Consider the following 22,156-nt stretch of genomic DNA (forward strand, 5'->3'; position numbering starts at 1 on the left):
GGGACTTAATAGATGGATTGTCATTTTAGCAGATGGATAGATCATTTAATGGAGAAAACATTTAAATATGAAACTTTGATACATAGAGCTAGGATAGAAACTTAAGTGTCAGTGTAAGTTGTGATGCCTTGATGCAGTAAACAAGAACAGGCTAGCTGAGAAGCTTGCTACACTCTCTCTTTTTGAATTGTTCTGTTAGTGTGATCATCAAATTTTTCCATCTGCCTTGCTCTGTCATATTTTTTTCCCTTTATTTTCTGCTATCACCATAAACTCTGAAAGTCTTACCTCTGTTTGTATCCCCTTAATCGTTGCAAAAAGCAGTCACACAGATGTTCAGAATTTGACCCAGTAGTAATTTATATGTAAGAATCACAGTAATCAATGGCGTCAAAGCATAAAGACAATGCTACAGATGTACCGTTACCTAAATGTTCTCAAAGGGAAGGATACATTCATGTTATACTTACACATACTGTCCAAGGTTGCAGGCTTCACCTTGACTAAACCAGCATGACGTGAGCAAGAAGTGGGTAATTCATAACCAAATCATCAGTTTATTCCTTTTTCACCAAAGACCTTTTTTGAGGTCCCAGGTTTCACCTACAGAAACAGTAACTGTTTTCAATCATATGGGAACATCAGGCAATTCCCTGTAGAGTTTGTAACCTGGAAATGTTATGTCTTTGGGCCATATTTTGCTGCCTGTGCCAGAGATTCATGGATCCATTTTTTCTCCACTGATGCTTTGACTCACTACCTGCTGGCACAGATCACTAATCTAGGTTTGTATACTTCTCTGGCTTGTACTCATTAGAATCATTTACCATTGCAGCCATTTGCCAAAATCAAAAAAGTTCATTTTATTTCTCATTAATGTACACTCAGCACCCCATCTTGACAGAAAAAAACTAAAATGTAGAAATTTTGGCAAATTTATTAAAAAAGAAAAACTGAAATATCACATGGTCATAAGTATTCAGACCCTTTGCAGAGACATTCATATTTAACTCACATGCTGTCCATTTCTTCTGAGCCTCCTTGAGATGGTTCTGCTTCTTTATTGGAGTCCAGCTGTGTTTAATTAAACTGATTGGACTTGATTAGGAAAGGCACATGCCTGTCTATATAAGACCTTACAGCTCACAGTGCATCTCAGAGCAAATGAGAATCATGAGGTTGAAGGAACTGCCCAAGGAGCTCAGAGACACAATTGTGGCAAGGCACAGATCTGGCCAAGGTTACAAAAGAATTTATGCAGCACTCAAGGTTCCTAAGAGCACAGTGGCCTCCCTAATCCTCAAATGGAATAAGTTTGGGACGACCACAACTCTTCCTAGACCTGGCCGTCCAGCCAAACTGAGCAATGGTGGGAGAAGAGCCTTGGTGAGAGCGGTAAAGAAGAACCCAAAGATCACTGTGGCTGAGCTCCAGAGATGCAGTCGGGAGATAGGAGAAAGTTCCACAAAGTCAACTATCACTGCAGCCCTCCACCAGTCGGGGCTTTATGGCAGAGTAGCCCGACGGAAGCCTCTCCTCAGTGCAAGACACAGACACAGAGTTTGCCAAAAAACACATGAAGGACTCCCAGACTATGAGAAATAAGATTCTCTGGTCTGATGAGACCAAGATTAAACTTTTTGGTGTTAATTCTAAGCGGTATGTGTGGAGAAAAGCAGGCACTGCTCATCACCTGCCCAATACAATCCCTACAGTGAAACATGGTGGTGGGAACATCATGTTGTGGGGGTGTTTTTCAGCTGCAGGGACAGGACGACTGGTTGCAATTGAAGGAAGGATGAATGCGGCCAAGTACAGAGATATCCTGGAGGAAAACCTCTTCCAGAGTGCTCAGGACCTCAGACTGGGCCGAAGGTTCACCTTTCAACAGGACAATGACCCTAAGCACACAGCTAAAATAACAAAGGAGTGGCTTCAGAACAACTCTGTGACCGTTCTTGACTGGCCCAGCCAGAGCCCTGACCTAAACCCAATTGAGCATCTCTGGAGAGACCTCAAAATGGCTGTCCACCAACGTTCACCATCCAACCTGACAGAACTGGAGAGGATCTGCAAGGAAGAATGGCAGAGGATCCCCAAATCCAGTTGTGAAAAACTTGTTGCTTCATTCCCAAGAAGACTCATGGCTGTACTAGCTGAAAAGGATGCTTCTACTCAATACTGAGCACAGGGTCTGAATACTTATGACCATGTGATATTTCAGTTTTTCTTTTTTAATAAATTTGCCAAAATTTCTACATTTCTGTTTTATTCTGTCAAGATGGGGTGCTGAGTGTACGTTAATGAAAAATAAAATGAACTTTTTTTTTTTTATTTTGGCAAATGTCTGCAATGATACAGAGAGTGAAAAATTTCAAAGGGTCTGAATACTTTCCATACCCACTGTATGTAAGATAACATGTGGCCAGGGATTACTGCGATGCTAAGAGCTGAATTGGTGCCTTGCCATAACTGACTGAATGTAATTGAAAATGGAAACACTGAATTTTTAATGGCACTAATCACATTTAACATGGATACTGAACTGTCAGATTGGATCAGTGGATTTTCTACCTCTGTTACAGTTGTGTGCAAACTGAGACAAATACTCAGCAAACCTACACAGGTTGCCCACTTATGTTTTTATCACTATTTTCCTCAGTGGCCTTACCTTCTCTTCCTTTTCCTCCTTTACTCATCTTTTCTCTTCTCTACTGCTCCCATGACTCACTGTTGAAGTGCTCATCCAGATCACCCTGGTTATAAATGACTCTCAGAGAACAATGCAGCTACTTATTGCCTCTGTACCTGCTTGCCAAGACAGTTAGTACAGTTCGGTAGAAAAGCAAGAGCAGGCAGTATCCAGCAATATTTATCGATATTTCAATAAAATAAGTAGAAATGCAACAATAAAAATGCACACCATCTAACCTTGTGTTTACCCAAACACAAGCCTGTCAAAAATAATAACACTTGCATATCTTTAAATCTATTTTTTAAAAAGTAAGTTATTTTCATGAAATACATTTGTTTCTTTTCAGGAATTTCTTTACAAAATAAAAATAAATAATTGTGCTACCGCTTCTTGTTCTGTGACTTTATCACCAAAGTTGTGGAGAGGACTCTTAAAGTCTGGACAGCTGGTTCATTGCCAGAGTAGTAGTAGACAAATAGAAGAGCAACAGCCAAACCTTGCTGGCATTTGGCTGTTGTGTGCGTTAGTCCCTCATTGAGCCTACACTGTTGTTTAACTGTGTTGTAACTCTGTCCTCCCTGCAGAGAATGGGACAGGGAGGTGGTGTCAGCCAAGAACAAGCCCAGGCTGATGAGAGCACTGGCTCGCTGCTTCTTTGGCCCTTTCGCCTTCTTTGGTGTCCTCCTCTACTTTGGGGTGAGTGTATCAGTCTGTCCTCTCTGAGGAAAGCACATCTGACATATGTTTAATTGTGGATTATATTCATTCTGCTTTCATGGGGCATGCCACAGCTCATAATTTTTTTTTGTCTCACTTAGGTGGAAATCAGTTTTATTTGTGTAAAGCAGATGTAATAAACTTTTAGTTTGAACCAGGTACTGCAGAATACAGTGAAGTGTTGGTGACATGATCAAGAAGTTTTAAAATCTGCCAATTTCCTCTTTGATGTAACGAAAATGACAAGAAACTGTGATGCATTTGTCAATAAAGCAAACCTATGAAACACATAACATAAACCATCCACCGACCACACCATCCTTCTTCACCGTCTACAGTCAATTGGCATCACTGGCACAGCGCTCCAATGGTTCACCTCCTACCTCTCCGAACGCCATCACTTTGTTTTTGCAAACAACTCAAGATCCTTCACTTCCCCTGTCAGTCACGGAGTTCCCCAAGGTTCGGTGCTTGGACCCCTCCTCTTCACAATTTACATGCTCCCCCTCGGTCAAATCATTCGCCACCATGGACTTAACTTTCACTGCTATGTCGACAATACCCAACTTTACGTTTCCGCTAAATCCATCACCCCCATCATCCTTTCTAACATAATCAACTGCCTATCTGACATGAAAACCTGGATGGACAACAACTTTCTAAAACTTAACACCAACAAAACGGAACTTCTTATCATCGGACCCAAATCTCTTCTCCCCTCTGCTCAGAATTTCAGACTCCTAGTTGATGGTCACCATGTCACCCCCTCCCCTCTGTATGCAACCCCGGCGTCATCATGGACCCCACCTTCTCCTTCCAATCACATATCAAACACGTCACCAAAACGTCTTTCTTTCACCTCCGCAACATTGCACGTCTCCGCCCCTCACTCTCCCTCACCACTGCTGAAATACTCATTCATGCTTTCATCACCTCCAGACTTGACTACTGCAATAGCCTTCTCTTTGGTCTTCCCTCCACTCAACTGCAAAAATTACAGTATGTCCAGAATTCTGCTGCTCGCCTTCTCACTCACACCCGCTCCAGGGAGCACATCACCCCCATCCTCAAACAGCTTCACTGGCTCCCGGTTCAATATCATATCCATTTCAAACTCCTCCTCCTGATGTACAAGTCCCTCCATAACCTGGCCCCTTCTTACCTCTCTGACCTCCTCCAACACCACCGACCCTCTCTTCACCTTCATTCTGCACACTCAAACCTCCTGACGCCCATCATCTGTACTAAGCACTGGACTTTGGGAGACCAAGCCTTCGCAGCTGCTATCCCCCAACTCTGGAATTCACCTCCACCTCCCATCCACAACTTTGACTCACTTTCAACATTCAAAACTCTTCTAAAAACCCACTTGTTCGATCTGGCTTTTGCTTACATTTTTTTTTGTCCCCTGTCTATCTTGTAAAGCGTCTTTGAGTGACCAAAAAAGCGCTATATAAATTTGATGCAATATTATTATTATTATTATTATTATTATAAAATTTTATATTTAGGCATATTTAGACTTTGAAAATACTTGTGGTCAGTAACTAACTTTCATTAGTAGATGTGCATCTTAAGGCACTTTGTTAGCTTCAACAATTCAAGTTCAAATCCAAAAGGATTAGAGTAATACTGTTCTAGAGCAAAACAGTGTAAAAGATAAGTTATTTGCCTTTTATGGGCATCCAACTCTCATATGATGGAGATGATACTGTTTGTCTGACAAATCATGTCTATGTGCCCACCCAACCAACCACCCATGTAATTTCTCTGCTGACCATACAGCATCATGACAAGTTGAGCATATCTCACCTCATGTAACACTGGAGGCATGGAAATTCCATGGACATATCACCAGTCAATCACAAGTTGGTGTGTCGCCAACAGTAGTAATTAGGGCATTACTTATTTCATTAAAGTTATTTTGAAATTTAGTTGTTTAAATATTTTAAGTTACAAAATTTCAGAAAACAGCGGTCAAAAAACTCCCAAAATATTTAATGAACTGTTACATAATACATTAAAAAAATGAAAATAATTGTGTTTTTTGTCTATAAAATGTATGGTATTTTATTTTTACACAGTTTTGTCCCTCAGCTATTATTGATTCATTTAGTATAATATTGTCTAAATCTTGCCTGAAAAACGGATTCATCTCACCAACCATGAAATGATGCTCAATACTGCAACCACAGAATGAAACAGTAAAGTCTTGGCATTGGAAATGCTCAAATTCAGTTACAGTGTCTTTCAGTAAGCAGAGTACAAAGTAAATACAGTATGAGGTCATGGCTATGTTCATTTAAGCATTGTTGTCACTTGTACTACTGCCAGCTCCACCTGTATGTTGTTCTGTGTTGTACCTGTTAACACTGCTGTCCTGCTGCAGACGGCAAATAAATCTGCTGTGCAATGACGTACAAACCTCACCAGCATGTCGCACTATAGTGTCGCAACCCAACTCACTGTCCCGAACTTATGGAAAGGTGCCAACAGCTGCCATTGCGTATGTTAGTACCAGTCGGAGCTGGTTGTCATGATAACAAGAATGCCTGTTAGATGTTTAGGAGGCACTGTGGGACACACAATGTAGCATCAGAACACAGGAGTGATCTTTGCTGGAAATGTTCCTCTGTACCCCTATGTAGATATTCCATTAAAAATCAGCCATTTCAATTCAATTCAATTCAATTCAATTTTATTTATATAGCGTCAATTACAGTCAACTCGTCTCAAGACGCTTTACAGAACCCAAATGCCTGACCCCCAGAGCAAGCCCAAAGGCGACAGTGGCAAGGAAAAACACCCTTTTAACAGGGAAGAAACCTCGAGCAGAACCCGGCTCAATATAGGGGGGACCCATCTGCCTGCTGGCCGGGCGGGTTGAGAAGGACAGAAGAGGGCAAGGGGGAGGGATGGGAGAAGAGGGAGGGGTGGGAAAGCAAGGAAAACACAACACACATTTGGATACATGCATGACAGGATATGTGACACAGACAAAGTATAAGCTAACATTGAAAACTGACTCATAATTTACTCTTATGATGTACGGCTCTGACATTAAACATACTCCATATATAGCTAGCAGTAAAATTCAAACAGTATGTAAGTTAGCATAACAGTATAGTGAAGGCAATGCAGAGTTGACTGGTGGAAAAAGGGAGTTGGAAGCAGAGGGCTGGAGGAAGGTCAGCAACAGCATCCCACAGTGGACATGGTGGAGACTGGACCAGCTGGTGGAACATCAACCGCAGATCTGAAGCATCCAGCTCTGGGACCAGGGACACTCGGAGAAATAGCACAGGGGGAAACAGAGTGAATGTACTTCCAGCTAGAATAGTCATTTACCACATTAACAATGTCTACACTGTATTTCTGATTCATTTAATGTTATCTTCTCTGAAAATTAAAAATAAGGACATTTCCAAGTAACCCTAAACATCTGAACGGTAGTGTATAACAATCCAAATAAGGTTAAATTGCGTGTATTACTGCATCAGAAAGTCACAAAAATTTCTCACAAATTGTGAATCGCAACGATCACATGATTCTGCCAATTTTGCATCCGATTCCAAGTAAAGTACATGAATGCTGTTTTTCCTCGATTCAGTTCTGGTTCTGGGAGCAGATAACTGAAACTACATTCTGAAAGTGATGAAGGTTCCCATACTTTATTGAAGGATATACACACGTGGACAAAATTGTTGGTACCCCTCAGTTAAAGAAGGAAAAACCCACAATTCTCACTGAAATCACTTGAAACTCACAAAAGTAACAATAAATAAAAATTTATTGAAAATTAAATAATCAAAATCAGCCATCACTTTTGAATTGTTGATTAACATAATTATTAAAAAAAACAAACTAATGAAATAGGGCTGGACAAAAATGATGGTACCCATAACTTAATATTTTGTTGCACAACCTTTTGAGGCAATCACTGCAATTAAACGATTTCTGTATTTGTCAATGAGCGTTCTGCAGCTGTCAACAGGTATTTTGGCCCACTCCTCATGAGCAAACAGCTCCAGTTGTCTCAGGTTTGATGGGTGTCTTCTCCAAATGGCATGTTTCAGCTCCTTCCACATATGTTCAATGGGATTCAGATCTGGGCTCATAGAAGGCCACTTTAGAATAGTCCAACGCTTTTCTCTCAGCCATTCTTGGGTGTTTTTGGCTGTGTGTTTTGGATCGTTGTCCTGTTGGAAGACCCATGACCTGCGACTGAGACCAAGCTTTCTGACACTAGGCAGCACATTTCTCTCCAGAATGCCTTGATAGTCTTCAGATTTCATCTTACCTTGCACACTTTCAAGACACCCTGTGCCAGATGCAGCAAATCAGCCCCAAAACATTACTGAGCCTCCTCCATGTGTCACCGTAGGGACAGTGTTCTTTTCTTCGTATGCTTGGTTTTTGAGTCTATGAACATAGAGTTGATGTGCCTTACCAAAAAGCTCCAGTTTGGTCTCATCTGTCCAAAGGACATTCTCCCAGAATCTTTGTGGCTTGTCAACATGCATTTTTGCAAATTCCAGTCTCGCTTTTTTATGAGTTTTTTTCAGCAGTGGTGTCCTCCTTGGTCGTCTCCCATGAAGTCCACTTTGGCTCAAACAACGATGAATGGTGCGATCTGACACTGATGTACCTTGGCCTTGGAGTTCACCTTTAATTTCTTTGGAGGTTGCTCTGGGCTCTTTGGATACAATTCCAACGATCCGTCTCTTCAATTTGTCATCAATTTTCCTCTTGCGGCCACGTCCAGGGAGGTTGGCTACTGTCCCGTGGGTCTTGAACTTCTGAATAATATGAGCCACTGTTGTCACAGGAACTTCAAGCTGTTTAGAGATGGTCTTATAGCCTTTACCTTTAAGATGTTTGTCTATAATTTTTTTTCCGATGTCCTGGGACAATTCTCTCCTTCGCTTTCTGTTGTCCATGTTCAGTGTGGTACACACCTTTTCACCAAACAGCAGGGTGACTACTTGTCTCCCTTTAAATAGGCAGACTGACTGATTATGAGTTTGGAAACACCTGTGATGTCAATTAAATGACACACCCGAGTTAATCATGTCACTCTGGTCAAATAGTTTTCAATCTTTTATAGAGGTACCATCATTTTTGTCCAGGCCTGTTTCATTAGTTTGTTTTTTTAAATAATTATGTTAATCAACAATTCAAAAGTAATGGCTGTTTTTGATTATTTAATTTTCAATAAATTTTTATTTATTGTTACTTTTGTGAGTTTCAAGTGATTTCAGTGAGAATTGTGGGTTTTTCCTTCTTTAACTGAGGGGTACCAACAATTTTGTCCACGTGTGTAGATCTGTTGGATATGACCAAAACAAACCAAGAATAACTTTATAAAAAGGACGAGGCAGACCATCCATTTTGAGTGTATGACAGATTTAAGATTTGTAAATAAGATATAGATCAGATAGAGAGGCCTATCATTTTATGATAATAGAAAATGTAACCTAAACCAGACTGTAGACTTTACCTTATAAATGTGTTACAGCACTAAAGACTAAACTTTGATCACAGAAACCTGTAGAGACATGAATACACTCTTCTTCACTGAAATAAACTGCTTTCCTTTCAAAACTAAAGACATTTCTAAGTGACACCAAACTTTTGAATGGTAGTGTAGATATTTGACAGTTTTGCAGTAAAATGCAAAATGGTGACATTGATGTTTTCTTATGTTGGGCATGTTGATCAGATCCAGATCTAGCTGTGAATCTATGATTTGTTTTTTTGTTTGTTTTGTTTTATTACCTAGCACAGTTTTCTACTTTTATTTCATGTTGAAAAATAAACAGCAAAATAGGATTGTGTACCTATTTTGAAGTTATTTCTGTCACCTAAATGACTCTCTTCTCTCTCTTCTTTTGTCCCATGTCTTAATTTAGGAGGCATCCAAGACAGTGCAACCTCAGCTTCTGGGTCGCATCATTGCTTCCTTTGACCCGTTCCATGCTCCGGAGCGGAGCCAGGGATACTTCTTGGCCCTGGGCCTCAGCCTCCTCTTCACCGCCCGCTTCCTCCTGTTGCAGCCTGCCATCTTTGGCTTGCATCATCTGGGCATGCAGATCCGCATTGCCCTTTTCAGTCTAATATACAAAAAGGTAAGGGGAGGACAGCATACATTAAAAGATCTCAGCTTCTATTATGGCTTACCTGGTGTGAAACCTAAAAGGGTCTTTGAGGATTGAGACAATTTTCTAGCCAAGTTTACACTTTATAAACTCTTTAAATGTATATAAAATGTATTGTCATCATTCAAAATGTGTAATATTGGTGAAACCTTAAAGATAGATTATTACCACTCGACTGATATTAAAATAAACTATTACTATTGGTATATTTTTAAATGTCGTGTGTAGAATAATGTGATTCTAAAGAAATATCAGTTATTTCAATTAAGTTTTCAGCTCCTCACGCATAAGTAGTTGAAGCATCATGTGAAAGGTGAAAAAACAATTTCTAGCTGAAACTCAGCACTGAAAAAAGCGCCATGTTTATTTTATTTTTCACTTAATTTGTTTTTTGATCTGCAGCATAACTAGGGCAAAGCATGTGAAGTTTGCCTGTGAACTGTTGTGAAGTGTATAGTCACCCTCACAGTCAGTGACACTGTGTTGCTGATAGCACATGAATTGTACACTCGCTACTTGTAGTCACTGCTGTGATAGTTGTCAGAACAGAACAAAACAAAACAATCCTGCTGAAAAGATAGTAACACAGTTGCATTTACATTTTTACTTTTTTTTTTTTTTTTTAACTTTTTTTGTAAGATCAGGTGCTTTGGGGCTGCCTCATCAGGTAAATGCTTCCCACTTGCTTAGCACACATGGCCGAACACTCCCAGAGTGCTTCTCACACGTGGAAGGCCAGCAGTGGCACTCTACAGGCGGCTGTTAGGGGCGTGGCAGCCTGGTGTCGAAGCTTCTCCGTGTGTCACTGACTTCCTCTCATCCAGTTCACTTTCTTCCTTTGTGATTTAACTGACCTGTGACCTGTGACCTTTTTAGACCTTGAAGCTGTCCAGCCGAGTCTTGGATAAGATCAGCACAGGTCAGCTGGTTAGTCTGATGTCTGCCCACCTCAACAAGCTGGATGAGGTGAGAAAAAGTCAACTATTTCTCAGGAGAGAGTTGATTATTCAGAATCAATCAGAAAAGTCCCTTTCCATAACCGACATAACTTGTTTCTAGAATAAATATTATGTATTGAGAATTGTATTCACTTTTTGTTTCAGAATCATATATTTTGGCACAATGTTTGGTTTTACTTTTCCATTAACCACTAATCTCTGGTAATTTAGATGCAAGTGTTCCAAAATCCTTGGTTCAATCGTGTATAAGGTATTTGTTGTGCACTGACTGGATAAGTTGGCAGCTACAAGGAACACTGACCTTTTATTTACCTTTTATATTTTATTTTTACATTTAAACATCATCCCCATGAAGTTACTGTGGATTAACTTCCAAAGTAAGTTAAAAAAGTTAATCAGAAATCAGTCAAGCATGAAAATTATGGATTATATATTATAAATTTTAGATTATGTATTATAAATTCTTAGCTCTTAATACGAAAAGGAGAGGAGAAAAACTGCAGTAGTTTTCCATTCATAAGTAGCTGGAAGGTTTGTTTTTTGTTTTTTTGTTTTTTTGGGGGGGTGATTGATGTGGTTTTTTAGGAGGGAAATGAGGCTTGACAGTTCACACCCTCACTGACTTCAATGAATCAGTTTCAGTATTCAACACTGCTCTGGGACAATTAGAGGAGTATAGATGTGAAACAATACATGTGCATATACAGACACATGTAGTAATGTTAGTACGTAAGCAACGTGCTGCATAATTGTGCGTCAGTGTTACAATGCAAATCTGTGATTATGCAAGACAACATAGCTGGAGGGTGTGCATGAGTGTGTGCTGGCTGAACTGTATCTTGCCTTGGGTCTCAGTGAGGTGTTGAATGTGGAAACACTCTGCAATCTGCTTTGGGACAATTATCACCTTGCTTGGATTTGGCTTGCCTAATGCAAGAGAGGCTTACATTGTCTGGTTGTGTGTGCACCCTGGAGGAGAAACAGAAAGGTGAGTGCAGGAGAATAGGGGGGAAAGGACCTTACTGAGGTGAGAACTGGGTGTCGTACCTACGTAGAGCACAACTGAGATTCTTCAGCACAGTGTCAATGAAAGTGGATTCTTCAAAGGAGAAAGCTCTCTTGCTTGTTTGTTGTCCTAATTTTCTTTGTGTTCGCATTCTTTTACACTGTCTTGTATTTTGTAGCCAATCATTGTTGCTACGTGTTCAGTATTCTACACAGCAAATATCTTATGTGCAAAAAGGGCTGCAGGATTTGTTTAAAAAAACAAAACATTAAACAATTCTGAAACTTAATCTGTGACATTGCAACTCAGCAAACAACTTTGTGTAATTCCTCTGTGGTAAAACAATACGCCGGACTCAGGTCAATGAAGTTGTATCTCAGTATGTAGACACAAGTGTCCTACAGTGGTTTAGGTGGCTTTCCTTTATACAAAGGACCAGGCTCACAGTCTTTAAGTGAATCAGTGATATATACATAAAAACATGCAATATTGCTGTCTGCACCTCAGACTGCTTCATAGCATCACCCTAGACCAGTTTTCCACGACAAAAAAGTTGCATTTCCCATAGAGACATCATATTTCTAATTATTATTTAGATAATTATTGAAATGTAAAATGTAGATACAATTCATTTGAACAAATAGAATCGTGCATACTTCCTCTAAAGCACAAATTTATTTCTATAAACAAATTATTGTCAGACTGATTCTTCATAAAACAGCACTGCATAGCATAACCTACTTGCTATATTGTCTGTTTAAATGGCCAGTTAGTTCCAAGCCCTTATGTTTTTACCATAATATATCGTGATACAGAATTTCTGTTTGTTGATAGCGCTCTTGGCTATTTAGCATTGTTGCCCATGACTACTTTTTGTTCACGTTGGTCCGCGCTAACCAGAGCTATTGTTCTCTGGCTAACCTGCCAGGCATCTCTTTAAGTCAGTGAGTGTATGTTACTCAAAACAAAAGCGTTCATTGGAGTATTCCTTGAACCTGGCCTTTGAACTCACTGTGGACAAAGGGTCACATCATTACTCCATTATTAAAAGTCATATTCAAGTTACCTTGTGTACACTAATGTCTTCTCGGTGTACCCTGTGTGTATTGCAGAGTCTGGGTCTGGCCCACTTTGTGTGGATCACCCCTCTGCAGTGTATACTGTGTGGAGGTCTGCTCTGGGAACTGATCGATGTGAACAGCTTCTGTACCCTGGCAGCTCTGACGCTGCTGGGCCTCATCCAGGCCTGGCTCTCCCAGAAGATGGGACCTCACAGGTCTACCATGTGCACTCACAATATAGAACATATATGTTATATATATATACATCACAACTAAACAGCACTTGTAATTGTGCTTTCTGTCTTGCCATGTGTTTTAGCTTTGCTCTCTGAAGATATATAGCATTTAGTAGTAATCTTTTTTCTGATTCCCATTTTGCAATTTCTTGTCTAAGAAACTGTTATATAATGCATGTTATACATGTAGTTTTATGTTCATATACTGCATATTTACAAATATACATACACAGACAGTACACATGTGAAAATAACATGAAGGTGCATTAAGTACAGGTGCATACATAAATGTAGAGTTGATTCAGAAAGTATTCACACCCCGTTTACTTTTTTCACATTTGTTATGTTGCAATTTTATGCTAAAATTATTTAAATACATCGTTTCTCTCATCAGTCTCTTCTCCATAACTCATAATGACAAAACAAAACTGGATTTTAGACATTTTTGCAAATCTGTGAATTGATTTAGATACTCAGACTCTTTCCTAAAATACTTGAAATTTAGCTCAGGTGCCTCCATTTCTGTTGATCATCTCTGAGGTGTCTCTATACCTTGATTGGGGTCCATCTGTGGTAAATTCAGCTGAAACAGATGATTTGGAACGGCACATACCTTTATACGTATGTAGGGTCTCACTTCTTTTAATTCATATCAGAGCAAAAACAAAATCATCAGGAACTACCTACAAAGTTCAAAAGCAGAATTGTGTCAAGGCACAGCTCTGGGATGGGCTACATAAATTGATGCTGCATTTAAGTGTCTCAAGAGCACAATGGCTTCCATAATTCTTAAATGAAAGAGGTTTGGAACCACCACTCTGGCTCCAGGATGAGCAGGCCCCATAGCCAAACTAAGCGACTGACAGTGAGAGGAGATGGGAAAATTTTACAGAAGGACAACTGTAGGCTTAGAGAGGTAGTGAGCCCTGATAGTGAGACTGATCAGGGTTTAAGAAAAGCTGAACAGCACAAAGTAGAGATGTCCTTAATCAGGACCTCAGGCTATGCCAAAGTTTTACATTAGTTGCTGTGGGACAACTCTGAATGTCGCTAAGGTCCAGTCAGAGTCCTGTCTTGAACTGAACTAAATATGTCTGGACAGACCTGAAAACTGCTGTCCATTAATGGTGCTTATCCAGTCTGACACAGCTTAAGAGAATCTGCAAAGAAGAATGGCAAAAAACATATCTACATTTGCAAAGCCAGTCTTGTCATACCCACAAAGAATTAATCCATAGTGGCTGGTGAAGGTGCTTTAAATAAGTACTGAGTAAAGGGTCTGAATTCTTATGTCAGTGTGATATTTCAGATTTTACTTTTTGATTCTACACTATTAATCCTTTTTTTTATAAGTCTGCAACATAGCATAATGATTCAGGGTCCTGAATACTTAAAGGGGAACTTCTTTTTTTTTCAACCTGGGGTCTGTTTTCATATGTCATTTCATACATGTGAGTGATGGAGAAATTAATTTTCGACATAGCTCCAGTATTTAGGCAGGCAGGCAGCTTCGCAGCTCAGCTAGCGAAAAGTATGGGGCAAATTGCCCCCCCGCATCAAAGTCCACCCTAACGTGCTTTTTTTCCCCATACTGACCAGCACAAACCGGTGTTTTGGCCCGAGCTATCACGCAATTTCGCGAGCTATCGCGCAATTTCGGAGCGAGATTTGCTTTCTAGCGTCCTGAGATTTGGATACAGACCACAACAAATGGCAATCACCAAGTAATGTGGAGGTTTTCGTTCACTTCTCATCTCTAGTATGTTATGGGACACTCGTTGAGACTATCCGAGCCGGTCATTGTGGGAAAAAAGCACGTTAGGGCGGCAAGTTGCCCCATACTTTTCGCGAGCTGAGCTGTGAAGCTGCCTGCCTGGCTAAATACTGGAGCTATGTCGAAAATTCATTTCTCCATCACTCACATGTATGAAATGACACATTAAAACACACCCCAGGTTGAAAAAAAAAAAAGAAGTTCCCCTTTAATGAAAGCGCTGTATGTATGCTAATGCTGCTGTGAAAGTGACCTGTGTCCATATAAAACTATTTTGTGTGAACAGGGTCAAGCGAGCAGGGATGATCAGCCGCCGCCTGGCCCTCACTTCAGAAATTGTAGAGAACATTCACTCTGTAAAGGCTTACGGCTGGGAGGAAGTGATGGAGACCATCATCAAAAACATCAGACAGTAAGGCGAATAGTGTGCACACATAGAGAATATACAGAGTTATTACTGTTGTTCATTTTTGACAGAAAACCTTGACAAAATCTCTTCAAATTTGGCTCAAATTATACTCAACAATCAACTGAGTAGATTTTGGCCGTGTAAGGTCAAAGGTCACTGTGACTGACCTCACAAAACATGTTTAACCACAACTCAAGAAGCCATATGTTAGTTATATGATAGGATACCATGATGAAATATTGATTTTCAAAAATCTTTGAAGCATCAAAGACTTTTAAAAGTCAAATATTATGAAGTTTAGACTTTCTATAACAGTACAGATAAAGGAAAGAAACTTGTTTTCATATCATTGACTGCAGTGTGGAGATATAAATATGAGCTGCACTGTGCTGCTGTTTCATTTTATTCATACATGCACATATACACATAAAATGGAATTCTTAGCTCCTCCTTCATTCTTCTCTTTCTCTGTGTATCTCTTTTCTCAGAGATGAGGTGACACTGACCAGGAAGATCGGCTCTCTGCGGTACTTCTACAGTGCCTCGTACTTCTTCTCTGCCATCTTGGTCATTGTGGCAGCCATCGTGCCACATGCGCTAAGTAGAGGCGTTATTCTCCGTCGAATTTTCACAACAGCCTCCTACTGCATGGTGCTACGAATGACAATCACCCGCCAACTCCCAGGTTCCATCCAGATGTGGTACGACACGCTGGCACTGATCAAGAAGATTGAGGTAGGTTGTGAAATGGAGGTGAGATAGGTGCTCATCATTTAGATACCTTTACTATTGCTAGAAAAGTTTAATATATAGAATAAAAGGTAGACAGCAAATGATCATCATTAGTATAATTAATCCAGATTTGCCAGTTTTGCTGCTGGCCCTCACCAGCCCCAAACAGAATAAATAAGCAGTATAAGAAAGTTAAGTGCTGATGATATGCTGCCTATGTTTTATTTCACCAGGAGTTCTTGATGAAGGAAGAACACAGAGTGCTAGAGTACAACCTGACCACCACTGAACTGGAGTTGGTCAACGTGTCTGCATCCTGGGATGAGGTTTGTTTGTGTCTGTACTCCAAACCTAAATGCAACGCTTACCTGAAGTAACTATTATTAAGCATTTGTCTAGTACCTGGGGACACTGCTACTTGTAATCTGGTATGAGCTGAGCAAAGACATAGTGACATGTGACAATGCATATCTCAATGTGTTTTAGAGATTTAACCCTTAAATGTGTACCTCTGATCGATAGTGACCTGACATGTTTTAGCTCCCTTTGTAAATTGACAATGTTCTGGTGTCAAAATATCAAAAAAGAAACACATTTTGTTATTATGTAAAAATCATTATCCCAATGTGACCAAAAACCTTATTTTTCTGAACAACAGAATAAGGGAGGAAAATTGAGAATTATAGTTTTTGTGATAGCTCAAATGTTACAAGAACACTGCATAATGTCAACCGCTATGGACAATTTGTTGCCTGTTCTTCAGCACAAAACTGTCAAATAAAATTGTGTTGAAGATGAGATAAATATTGGGAGCACATTCTTTGACTAGGTTATACAAAGATAAATGTATTCAGTTCAGATGGGGTCCAGCTTGTTTGGTATAGCTAGGATTACCGCAGTGAATGCATAGTCCTGACACTGAGGTGAGACCAAAAGATATAATGGAGATGGCATTTAATTATTAAAGTAACTACCAAAACTACGTTGCTCGTCGGATCTGCATGCCAATCCATTAATGTCACTGCATGCAGTTCATGCTTAGGCTGTGATAAAGTGATTTGTTAATGTTGCTTTGTCAGACCTAGTATGATTGTTGTTGTGACAGTTATGGAAAAGTCACCAAGGTGCTCATAATGGAAAGGAATGAATGCCTTAAAGAGGCTATAGATGGCACTATGAATGCTTGTGGATAAAATACTGTCTGTTACGATGTTTCCCAGTCTGTTAAAGCTTAGTAAAAGAAGAATATTCCGGCATAATAACAATCCAGAGAACACTCCGTGCAAAACTTCTGAAGTAGAAAAGAAGTGTAAACTATGACCTGGACAAGTATAGCACTTGGCTTGAATCCAATAGACCATCTTTAGGTAGAGCAACACAACCACTTCAATAAAAAGCAGCTGAGAAAAATAGCCTGTCATCAAAAATGTAGATGGACATACAAAATATTGAAAAACATGTTGCTTCATTAAGAAAACACTCATACAACCTCTGGGATTTTGTAATAGGGCTGCCTTTTAAGTGTCAGGTTGACTCTGGCTGTTCAGTAGTGTCATAGAACAAAGTTAGAAATCATTTTAGTTATGAATGAAACTGAACTATGTCTTTCCACAAAATTTCAGAATGGCATATGTTGCATTTTTCTTTGTTCTAAAGCCAAACAGAGTTAAAACAATTAAAAAATAAGACAGTGATGTCTCATGCCTTGGTGGCTGACCATAGCATGTTAAGATTATTCTGATGCTGATATTCAGCTCTTTTGCTATGTGATAATATCACTAGGAGGTCAGAGTATATACCGTAAGTAAAATAGCCAGAATGATATGTCAACTGTTATTGGCTTATTCTATTTAATATGTGTATCACCACACAACAGCTGATAAGTAACTGTAATCTGCTGTAATCTGCACAGACAGATCCAAAGATCCATCCATCCATTCTCTATACACTGCTTTATCCTCACTAGGGTCACTGGAGCCTATCTCAGCTGACTCGAGCGAAGGCAGGGGACACCCTGGACAGGTCGCCAGTCTGTCGCAGGGCTACATATATGTGGGAGGGAGCCGGAGTGCCCGGAGAAAACCCACGCATGCACAGAGAGAACATGCAAACTCCATGCAGAAAGATCCCAGGCCCAGGCCGGGGTTGTTGCTGCAAGGCGAAAGTGCTAACCACTACGCCACTGTGCAGCCCGAAATTCCATAGATGTTTAAGATAATTCAGAAAAAGTGTTGAAAGGATATATTGTGGTAATCCAAGAGCATCGACATAAAAGCACTGGTGTATGATTGTCTGACTCATGGTCAACATCAGTACAAGCCCACAAATCCTTCATTCAGGCTATTGAGACACTCTTTTATCTGTGTCAATACCATCACAGAGCAATGGCATGTGTAAAGAAGCTAAGCTCCTACAACCTGTAAATCCACCATGCACTACAGGTATAATAGTTAATTCTTCAGTCTCAGTGAGAGTAGTTTTTTTTTGTCTGCATTTATTCCCATTGTTTTACTCCACAGAAGGGGTGTCAACATTTTATGAGATTAATGCATATTTTAGTCATGCAGCCAAATATTTTATTATTCAGTGCATGCGTGTGACTATCACCAGCCCTCCCTGAAAGCTAAGCTGACATTCTTTATTAGAATTCCCTGTTAAGAGCCAGGGAGGGCAGTCGTATAATCTTATCTATAGGCAGAGGCTGTAAATTTCCTCTAACAGGTCTGATTCATTGACCACCCAATACCGTGAGAAAATGAACAGCCAACTGTGTCTTTTTTTCCCCCTTCACTTTGCATAATTAATTATCCTGAGTCGTCATCAAACTCTGCCTTAGCTGGGAACACTTTGAATCTCTCTTTGAGATTCAGACTTGTGTTCATCACCTAATTCTCAGATTCTCCTCTTGCCTTCTCTTCCTGGAATGTGCCATTCGCAGTTGAATGGGAGGGGTGTTGCCTTTCTTTACTGCTGACAGCATGTACGTCACCTCATTAGAATGAGAATCACAAAGACGAACCTATACAAACCAGAGTCAACCTTGGTGTTAGAGGAATGGTGACCCAGAAAATGTCTCAGAGGTCAATGATTAAGCCAGCGAGTCATGCAGAGTTCCCCTTTTCTAACAGTGAGATGTGTCAGCCATTAATCTTTCTAGAGGCGGTGAAAGATGAGGTGAAATAAGGCTATTGTGAGACTCTGGGAGTCTTCCCCTGTCTTTGGAAAATATCTTGTTTCTCACAGTAGTTTGGCCTGGTGTCACTGTCTGAAAGCACAGCATGACGGGCACACTCACTCTGCCCTGATGCAAGCAGTTATGTAAACAAAATGAAAAACATAAATCATACGTGCCACACAGAAGCATCTTCAATGGTACACTGTAATGAATCAAAAGTGAGGGTTTAATCATATAAATATGAATTCCCTGTGTACAAATGCCAGCAGAACCTAAACATTTAGATAGGTGAACAACATATTATGAATTGAAATTCTATTTAAAAACTGTCATTCTAATAATATTGTATATATAATCTACATGCAATGTCATAAAGTATGTTTTACTATATGTACATGCTTGTATTTACTATCTAAATATTCACTTGGTTTTCATTCAGTCATATAGAAAGTGAAGACTCTGACTTTGAACTCTTCTGCAGGGTATTGGTGAGCTGTTTGAGAAGATCAAGCAGGAGAACAAGGCAAATGGACATTTGAACGGTGACGCCGGACTCTTCTTCACCAATCTGTATGTCACACCTGTCCTCAGAAACATCAGCCTTTACTTAGAGAAAGGCAAGATGCTTGCGGTGGCTGGATCCACTGGCTCAGGAAAGGTAGGCCAAAAAAATGCTCTCATCCAAATAAAAATTTGGGCACAGAATGTTTATAGCGACTACACTGGATCTGTGACTAGTCTACTGTCATATGTTTGGCCAACATGTTTTCGAGCTTTGAAAGCCAACGTGCTAACTCTTTACAGGCTACTCAGTGTGAGAACACCATCTTTAATGAAGAAAAAATTAGTAGAATGAAGTGTGACTTCGCCCCTTCCTGTTCCCTCCAGAGTTCCCTGCTCATGATGATCTTGGGAGAGTTGGTGCCATCAGAGGGTAAAATCAGACATAGCGGTCGCATTTCCTTCTCACCACAGACTTCTTGGATCATGCCAGGAACAATTCGTGACAACATCCTGTTTGGCCTGACATATGATGAGTACCGCTACACCTCCATTATCAAGGCTTGCCAGCTGGAAGAGGTACCTTTACTTTCTTATATGATTTATTCTGCTATACCTTCTTCTTTACATCCTCCACCTGCAGGCAAAGTGGATCAAGAACATAAGAAACAGATTGAAGACATTGAAAACAACTGTTAGCTGCAGCCCTACGAAGCAGGTTCAGTGTTCACAGCATCAACAACCCCCTGCGTGATGATTTGTCAGCCATATTCTGAGAAGATATGGGTTTATGAATTTACTGAAAATATGAACAAACAACAGACGTGGTTAATGCTGAAAGTTTAAAAAGGTTGCTGAATATTTTGATACATTTGTGCTTGAAAAATTATTCACCACTAGTAACTAGCATGAATTAAAGCTCAGAGGGGACAAAACCATAACCGACAGATGACAGTGTCAATAAACAAAGAATGTAGAGTCACTAACAATGTGTCACAAAGTATTAGCGTCACTGCTGTGAAAATGTCCCTTAATGATGCAAAAACCCTCCAGTGTTTGATAACAGCCATTTTCTAAAGTAAAATAATCTTTTCAAGCTTTTCTTTTTCATTGAACCATTGCTCTCTGCTGAGTTGTCTGTTTGGAGCCACTGTGAGGCATCAGGAAGGTTCAGGTTTCCACAGTCCACATTTAAACCAATTATGTCGCGCACACACACACAAATAGACACATACTTGCACGTTCTGTCTCTTACTCTGATACGCATACACACACTCACACTCTCATAAGCCTCGGTGTTGAGTGACGGCCCCTCAGCAGAATAATGTCTCGTCTGTTGCCATGGAAATTTCACGTTATGTCAGTGGGATGCAATATGAGCCTGTTAGTTCACAGTGACAGACATTATCACATCAACGAGCTAGAAGGACTCACCATCAGATCAGGGGGCTGTGAGGCTTGTTATTCAGTGCTGAATTATACTTTCAGATGTGCTGAGCATTGCTGAGCAAAAAAGTGCAACTTCGATATTGCATACATGGCAGTAAAGTTTGTGTTAACTACAGTATTAAAAGCCAGAAATTGAAACATCTTTGTACACACTGAACATAGATATAGACTTATTTTCATATTTATAAAATTACAAAATAAGTAGGCAGACACAAAAATCACTGTTTGCAAACACATAAATGATATAAATGGCAACTGTAATATCTGAGATACCAACAGATGTATAACATCAATCATACACGTATAATATAAGTCACTGATGTAATGTAACTCTCATATATAGTCATGAAAAACACAAATCTTTTTTAAAATGTGCATAAGATATTTTTGGAATAATTTTTGGAACCCATGGAAACAAGTATTATGCTGACAGATCAGTGACATGTAGTTCACAACAAGTTTTTTAAGTACACTATATTAACTGTATTTTTCTTACTGAAATCAATGCAACAGCTCATGTGGAAGGTGACACCATCATATTTATCAACTCCCACATCCCATCTCCTGTGGCACTTAAAGTGCCTCATTGGTTTTGATGAAAACACACCTTGTTGTCACAGCAAACAAAGCCGGCATGCAATAGAGGCGTCTCCATGTTAAACATCAGCCATCATTCTGCTCTTGAGGAGAGGCATCAAATGTGGTGTGAGGTGTCAATAAACCTGAAACAACAATAGCACTATGAAGATGAGTTGCACCATCAGTTCTGCTGTATTTTCTGTGGAAATGACAAGAATGACAGGGTGTCATTGTGTGTGCTTTGGCTGTGAGTGTTGAGACTGACTAAAAGGACAGACAGTCTTTCAAACTGTTAGAATAGCATCTTTCACTGTCCAGCTACAAACAGATGCACTATTTGAAGTCATCAGCTGTGAAAACTAGTTATGTTAGGCTATGTGCTATTAGATTATAGTAGATATATTTTTAAATCTTGATGTTGTACTTTTGTCTAGCAGTGTTTTGAAAAAAAAACTTTAAAAGAATCAAATATCTTACTTTTATAATGCAGTTGATACAGCAAATGTTATCTAATGATCCAGTCTTTATTTCTTACCATAGACATGTAATGTCTAATTTTCTGCTTCCTAAAGTGATCCTTGCTTAATTATTGGCATCTTGAATTGAAATGTTGTGACAGGGCACACATATTTTGTATTCTTTTCACCCGGACAGACAGGGTTGGCATCTAGTTCTGATCTCCCCAGACAGACACAAGTCTTTCAG

At 39.8% G+C, this 22,156-nt stretch overlaps 1 protein-coding gene across 1 annotated transcript in view; it reads left to right on the forward strand.

Annotated features, from left to right (window-relative positions):
• cftr (CF transmembrane conductance regulator) overlaps nt 1-22,156 on the forward strand; it is a 62,308-nt gene that overhangs the window by 6,650 nt on the left and 33,502 nt on the right. The window contains exons 3-11 of the mRNA XM_022208476.2: nt 3,280-3,391; nt 9,325-9,540; nt 10,447-10,536; nt 12,648-12,811; nt 14,893-15,018; nt 15,504-15,750; nt 15,981-16,073; nt 19,404-19,580; nt 19,811-20,002. Of these exons, the coding sequence (XP_022064168.2) occupies nt 3,280-3,391; nt 9,325-9,540; nt 10,447-10,536; nt 12,648-12,811; nt 14,893-15,018; nt 15,504-15,750; nt 15,981-16,073; nt 19,404-19,580; nt 19,811-20,002 (1,417 nt within the window). The remainder of the gene's footprint in view (nt 1-3,279; nt 3,392-9,324; nt 9,541-10,446; nt 10,537-12,647; nt 12,812-14,892; nt 15,019-15,503; nt 15,751-15,980; nt 16,074-19,403; nt 19,581-19,810; nt 20,003-22,156) is intronic.

Source organism: Acanthochromis polyacanthus, chromosome 8, assembly GCF_021347895.1.
Source record: "Acanthochromis polyacanthus isolate Apoly-LR-REF ecotype Palm Island chromosome 8, KAUST_Apoly_ChrSc, whole genome shotgun sequence".
Classification (NCBI taxonomy): domain Eukaryota; kingdom Metazoa; phylum Chordata; class Actinopteri; family Pomacentridae; genus Acanthochromis; species Acanthochromis polyacanthus.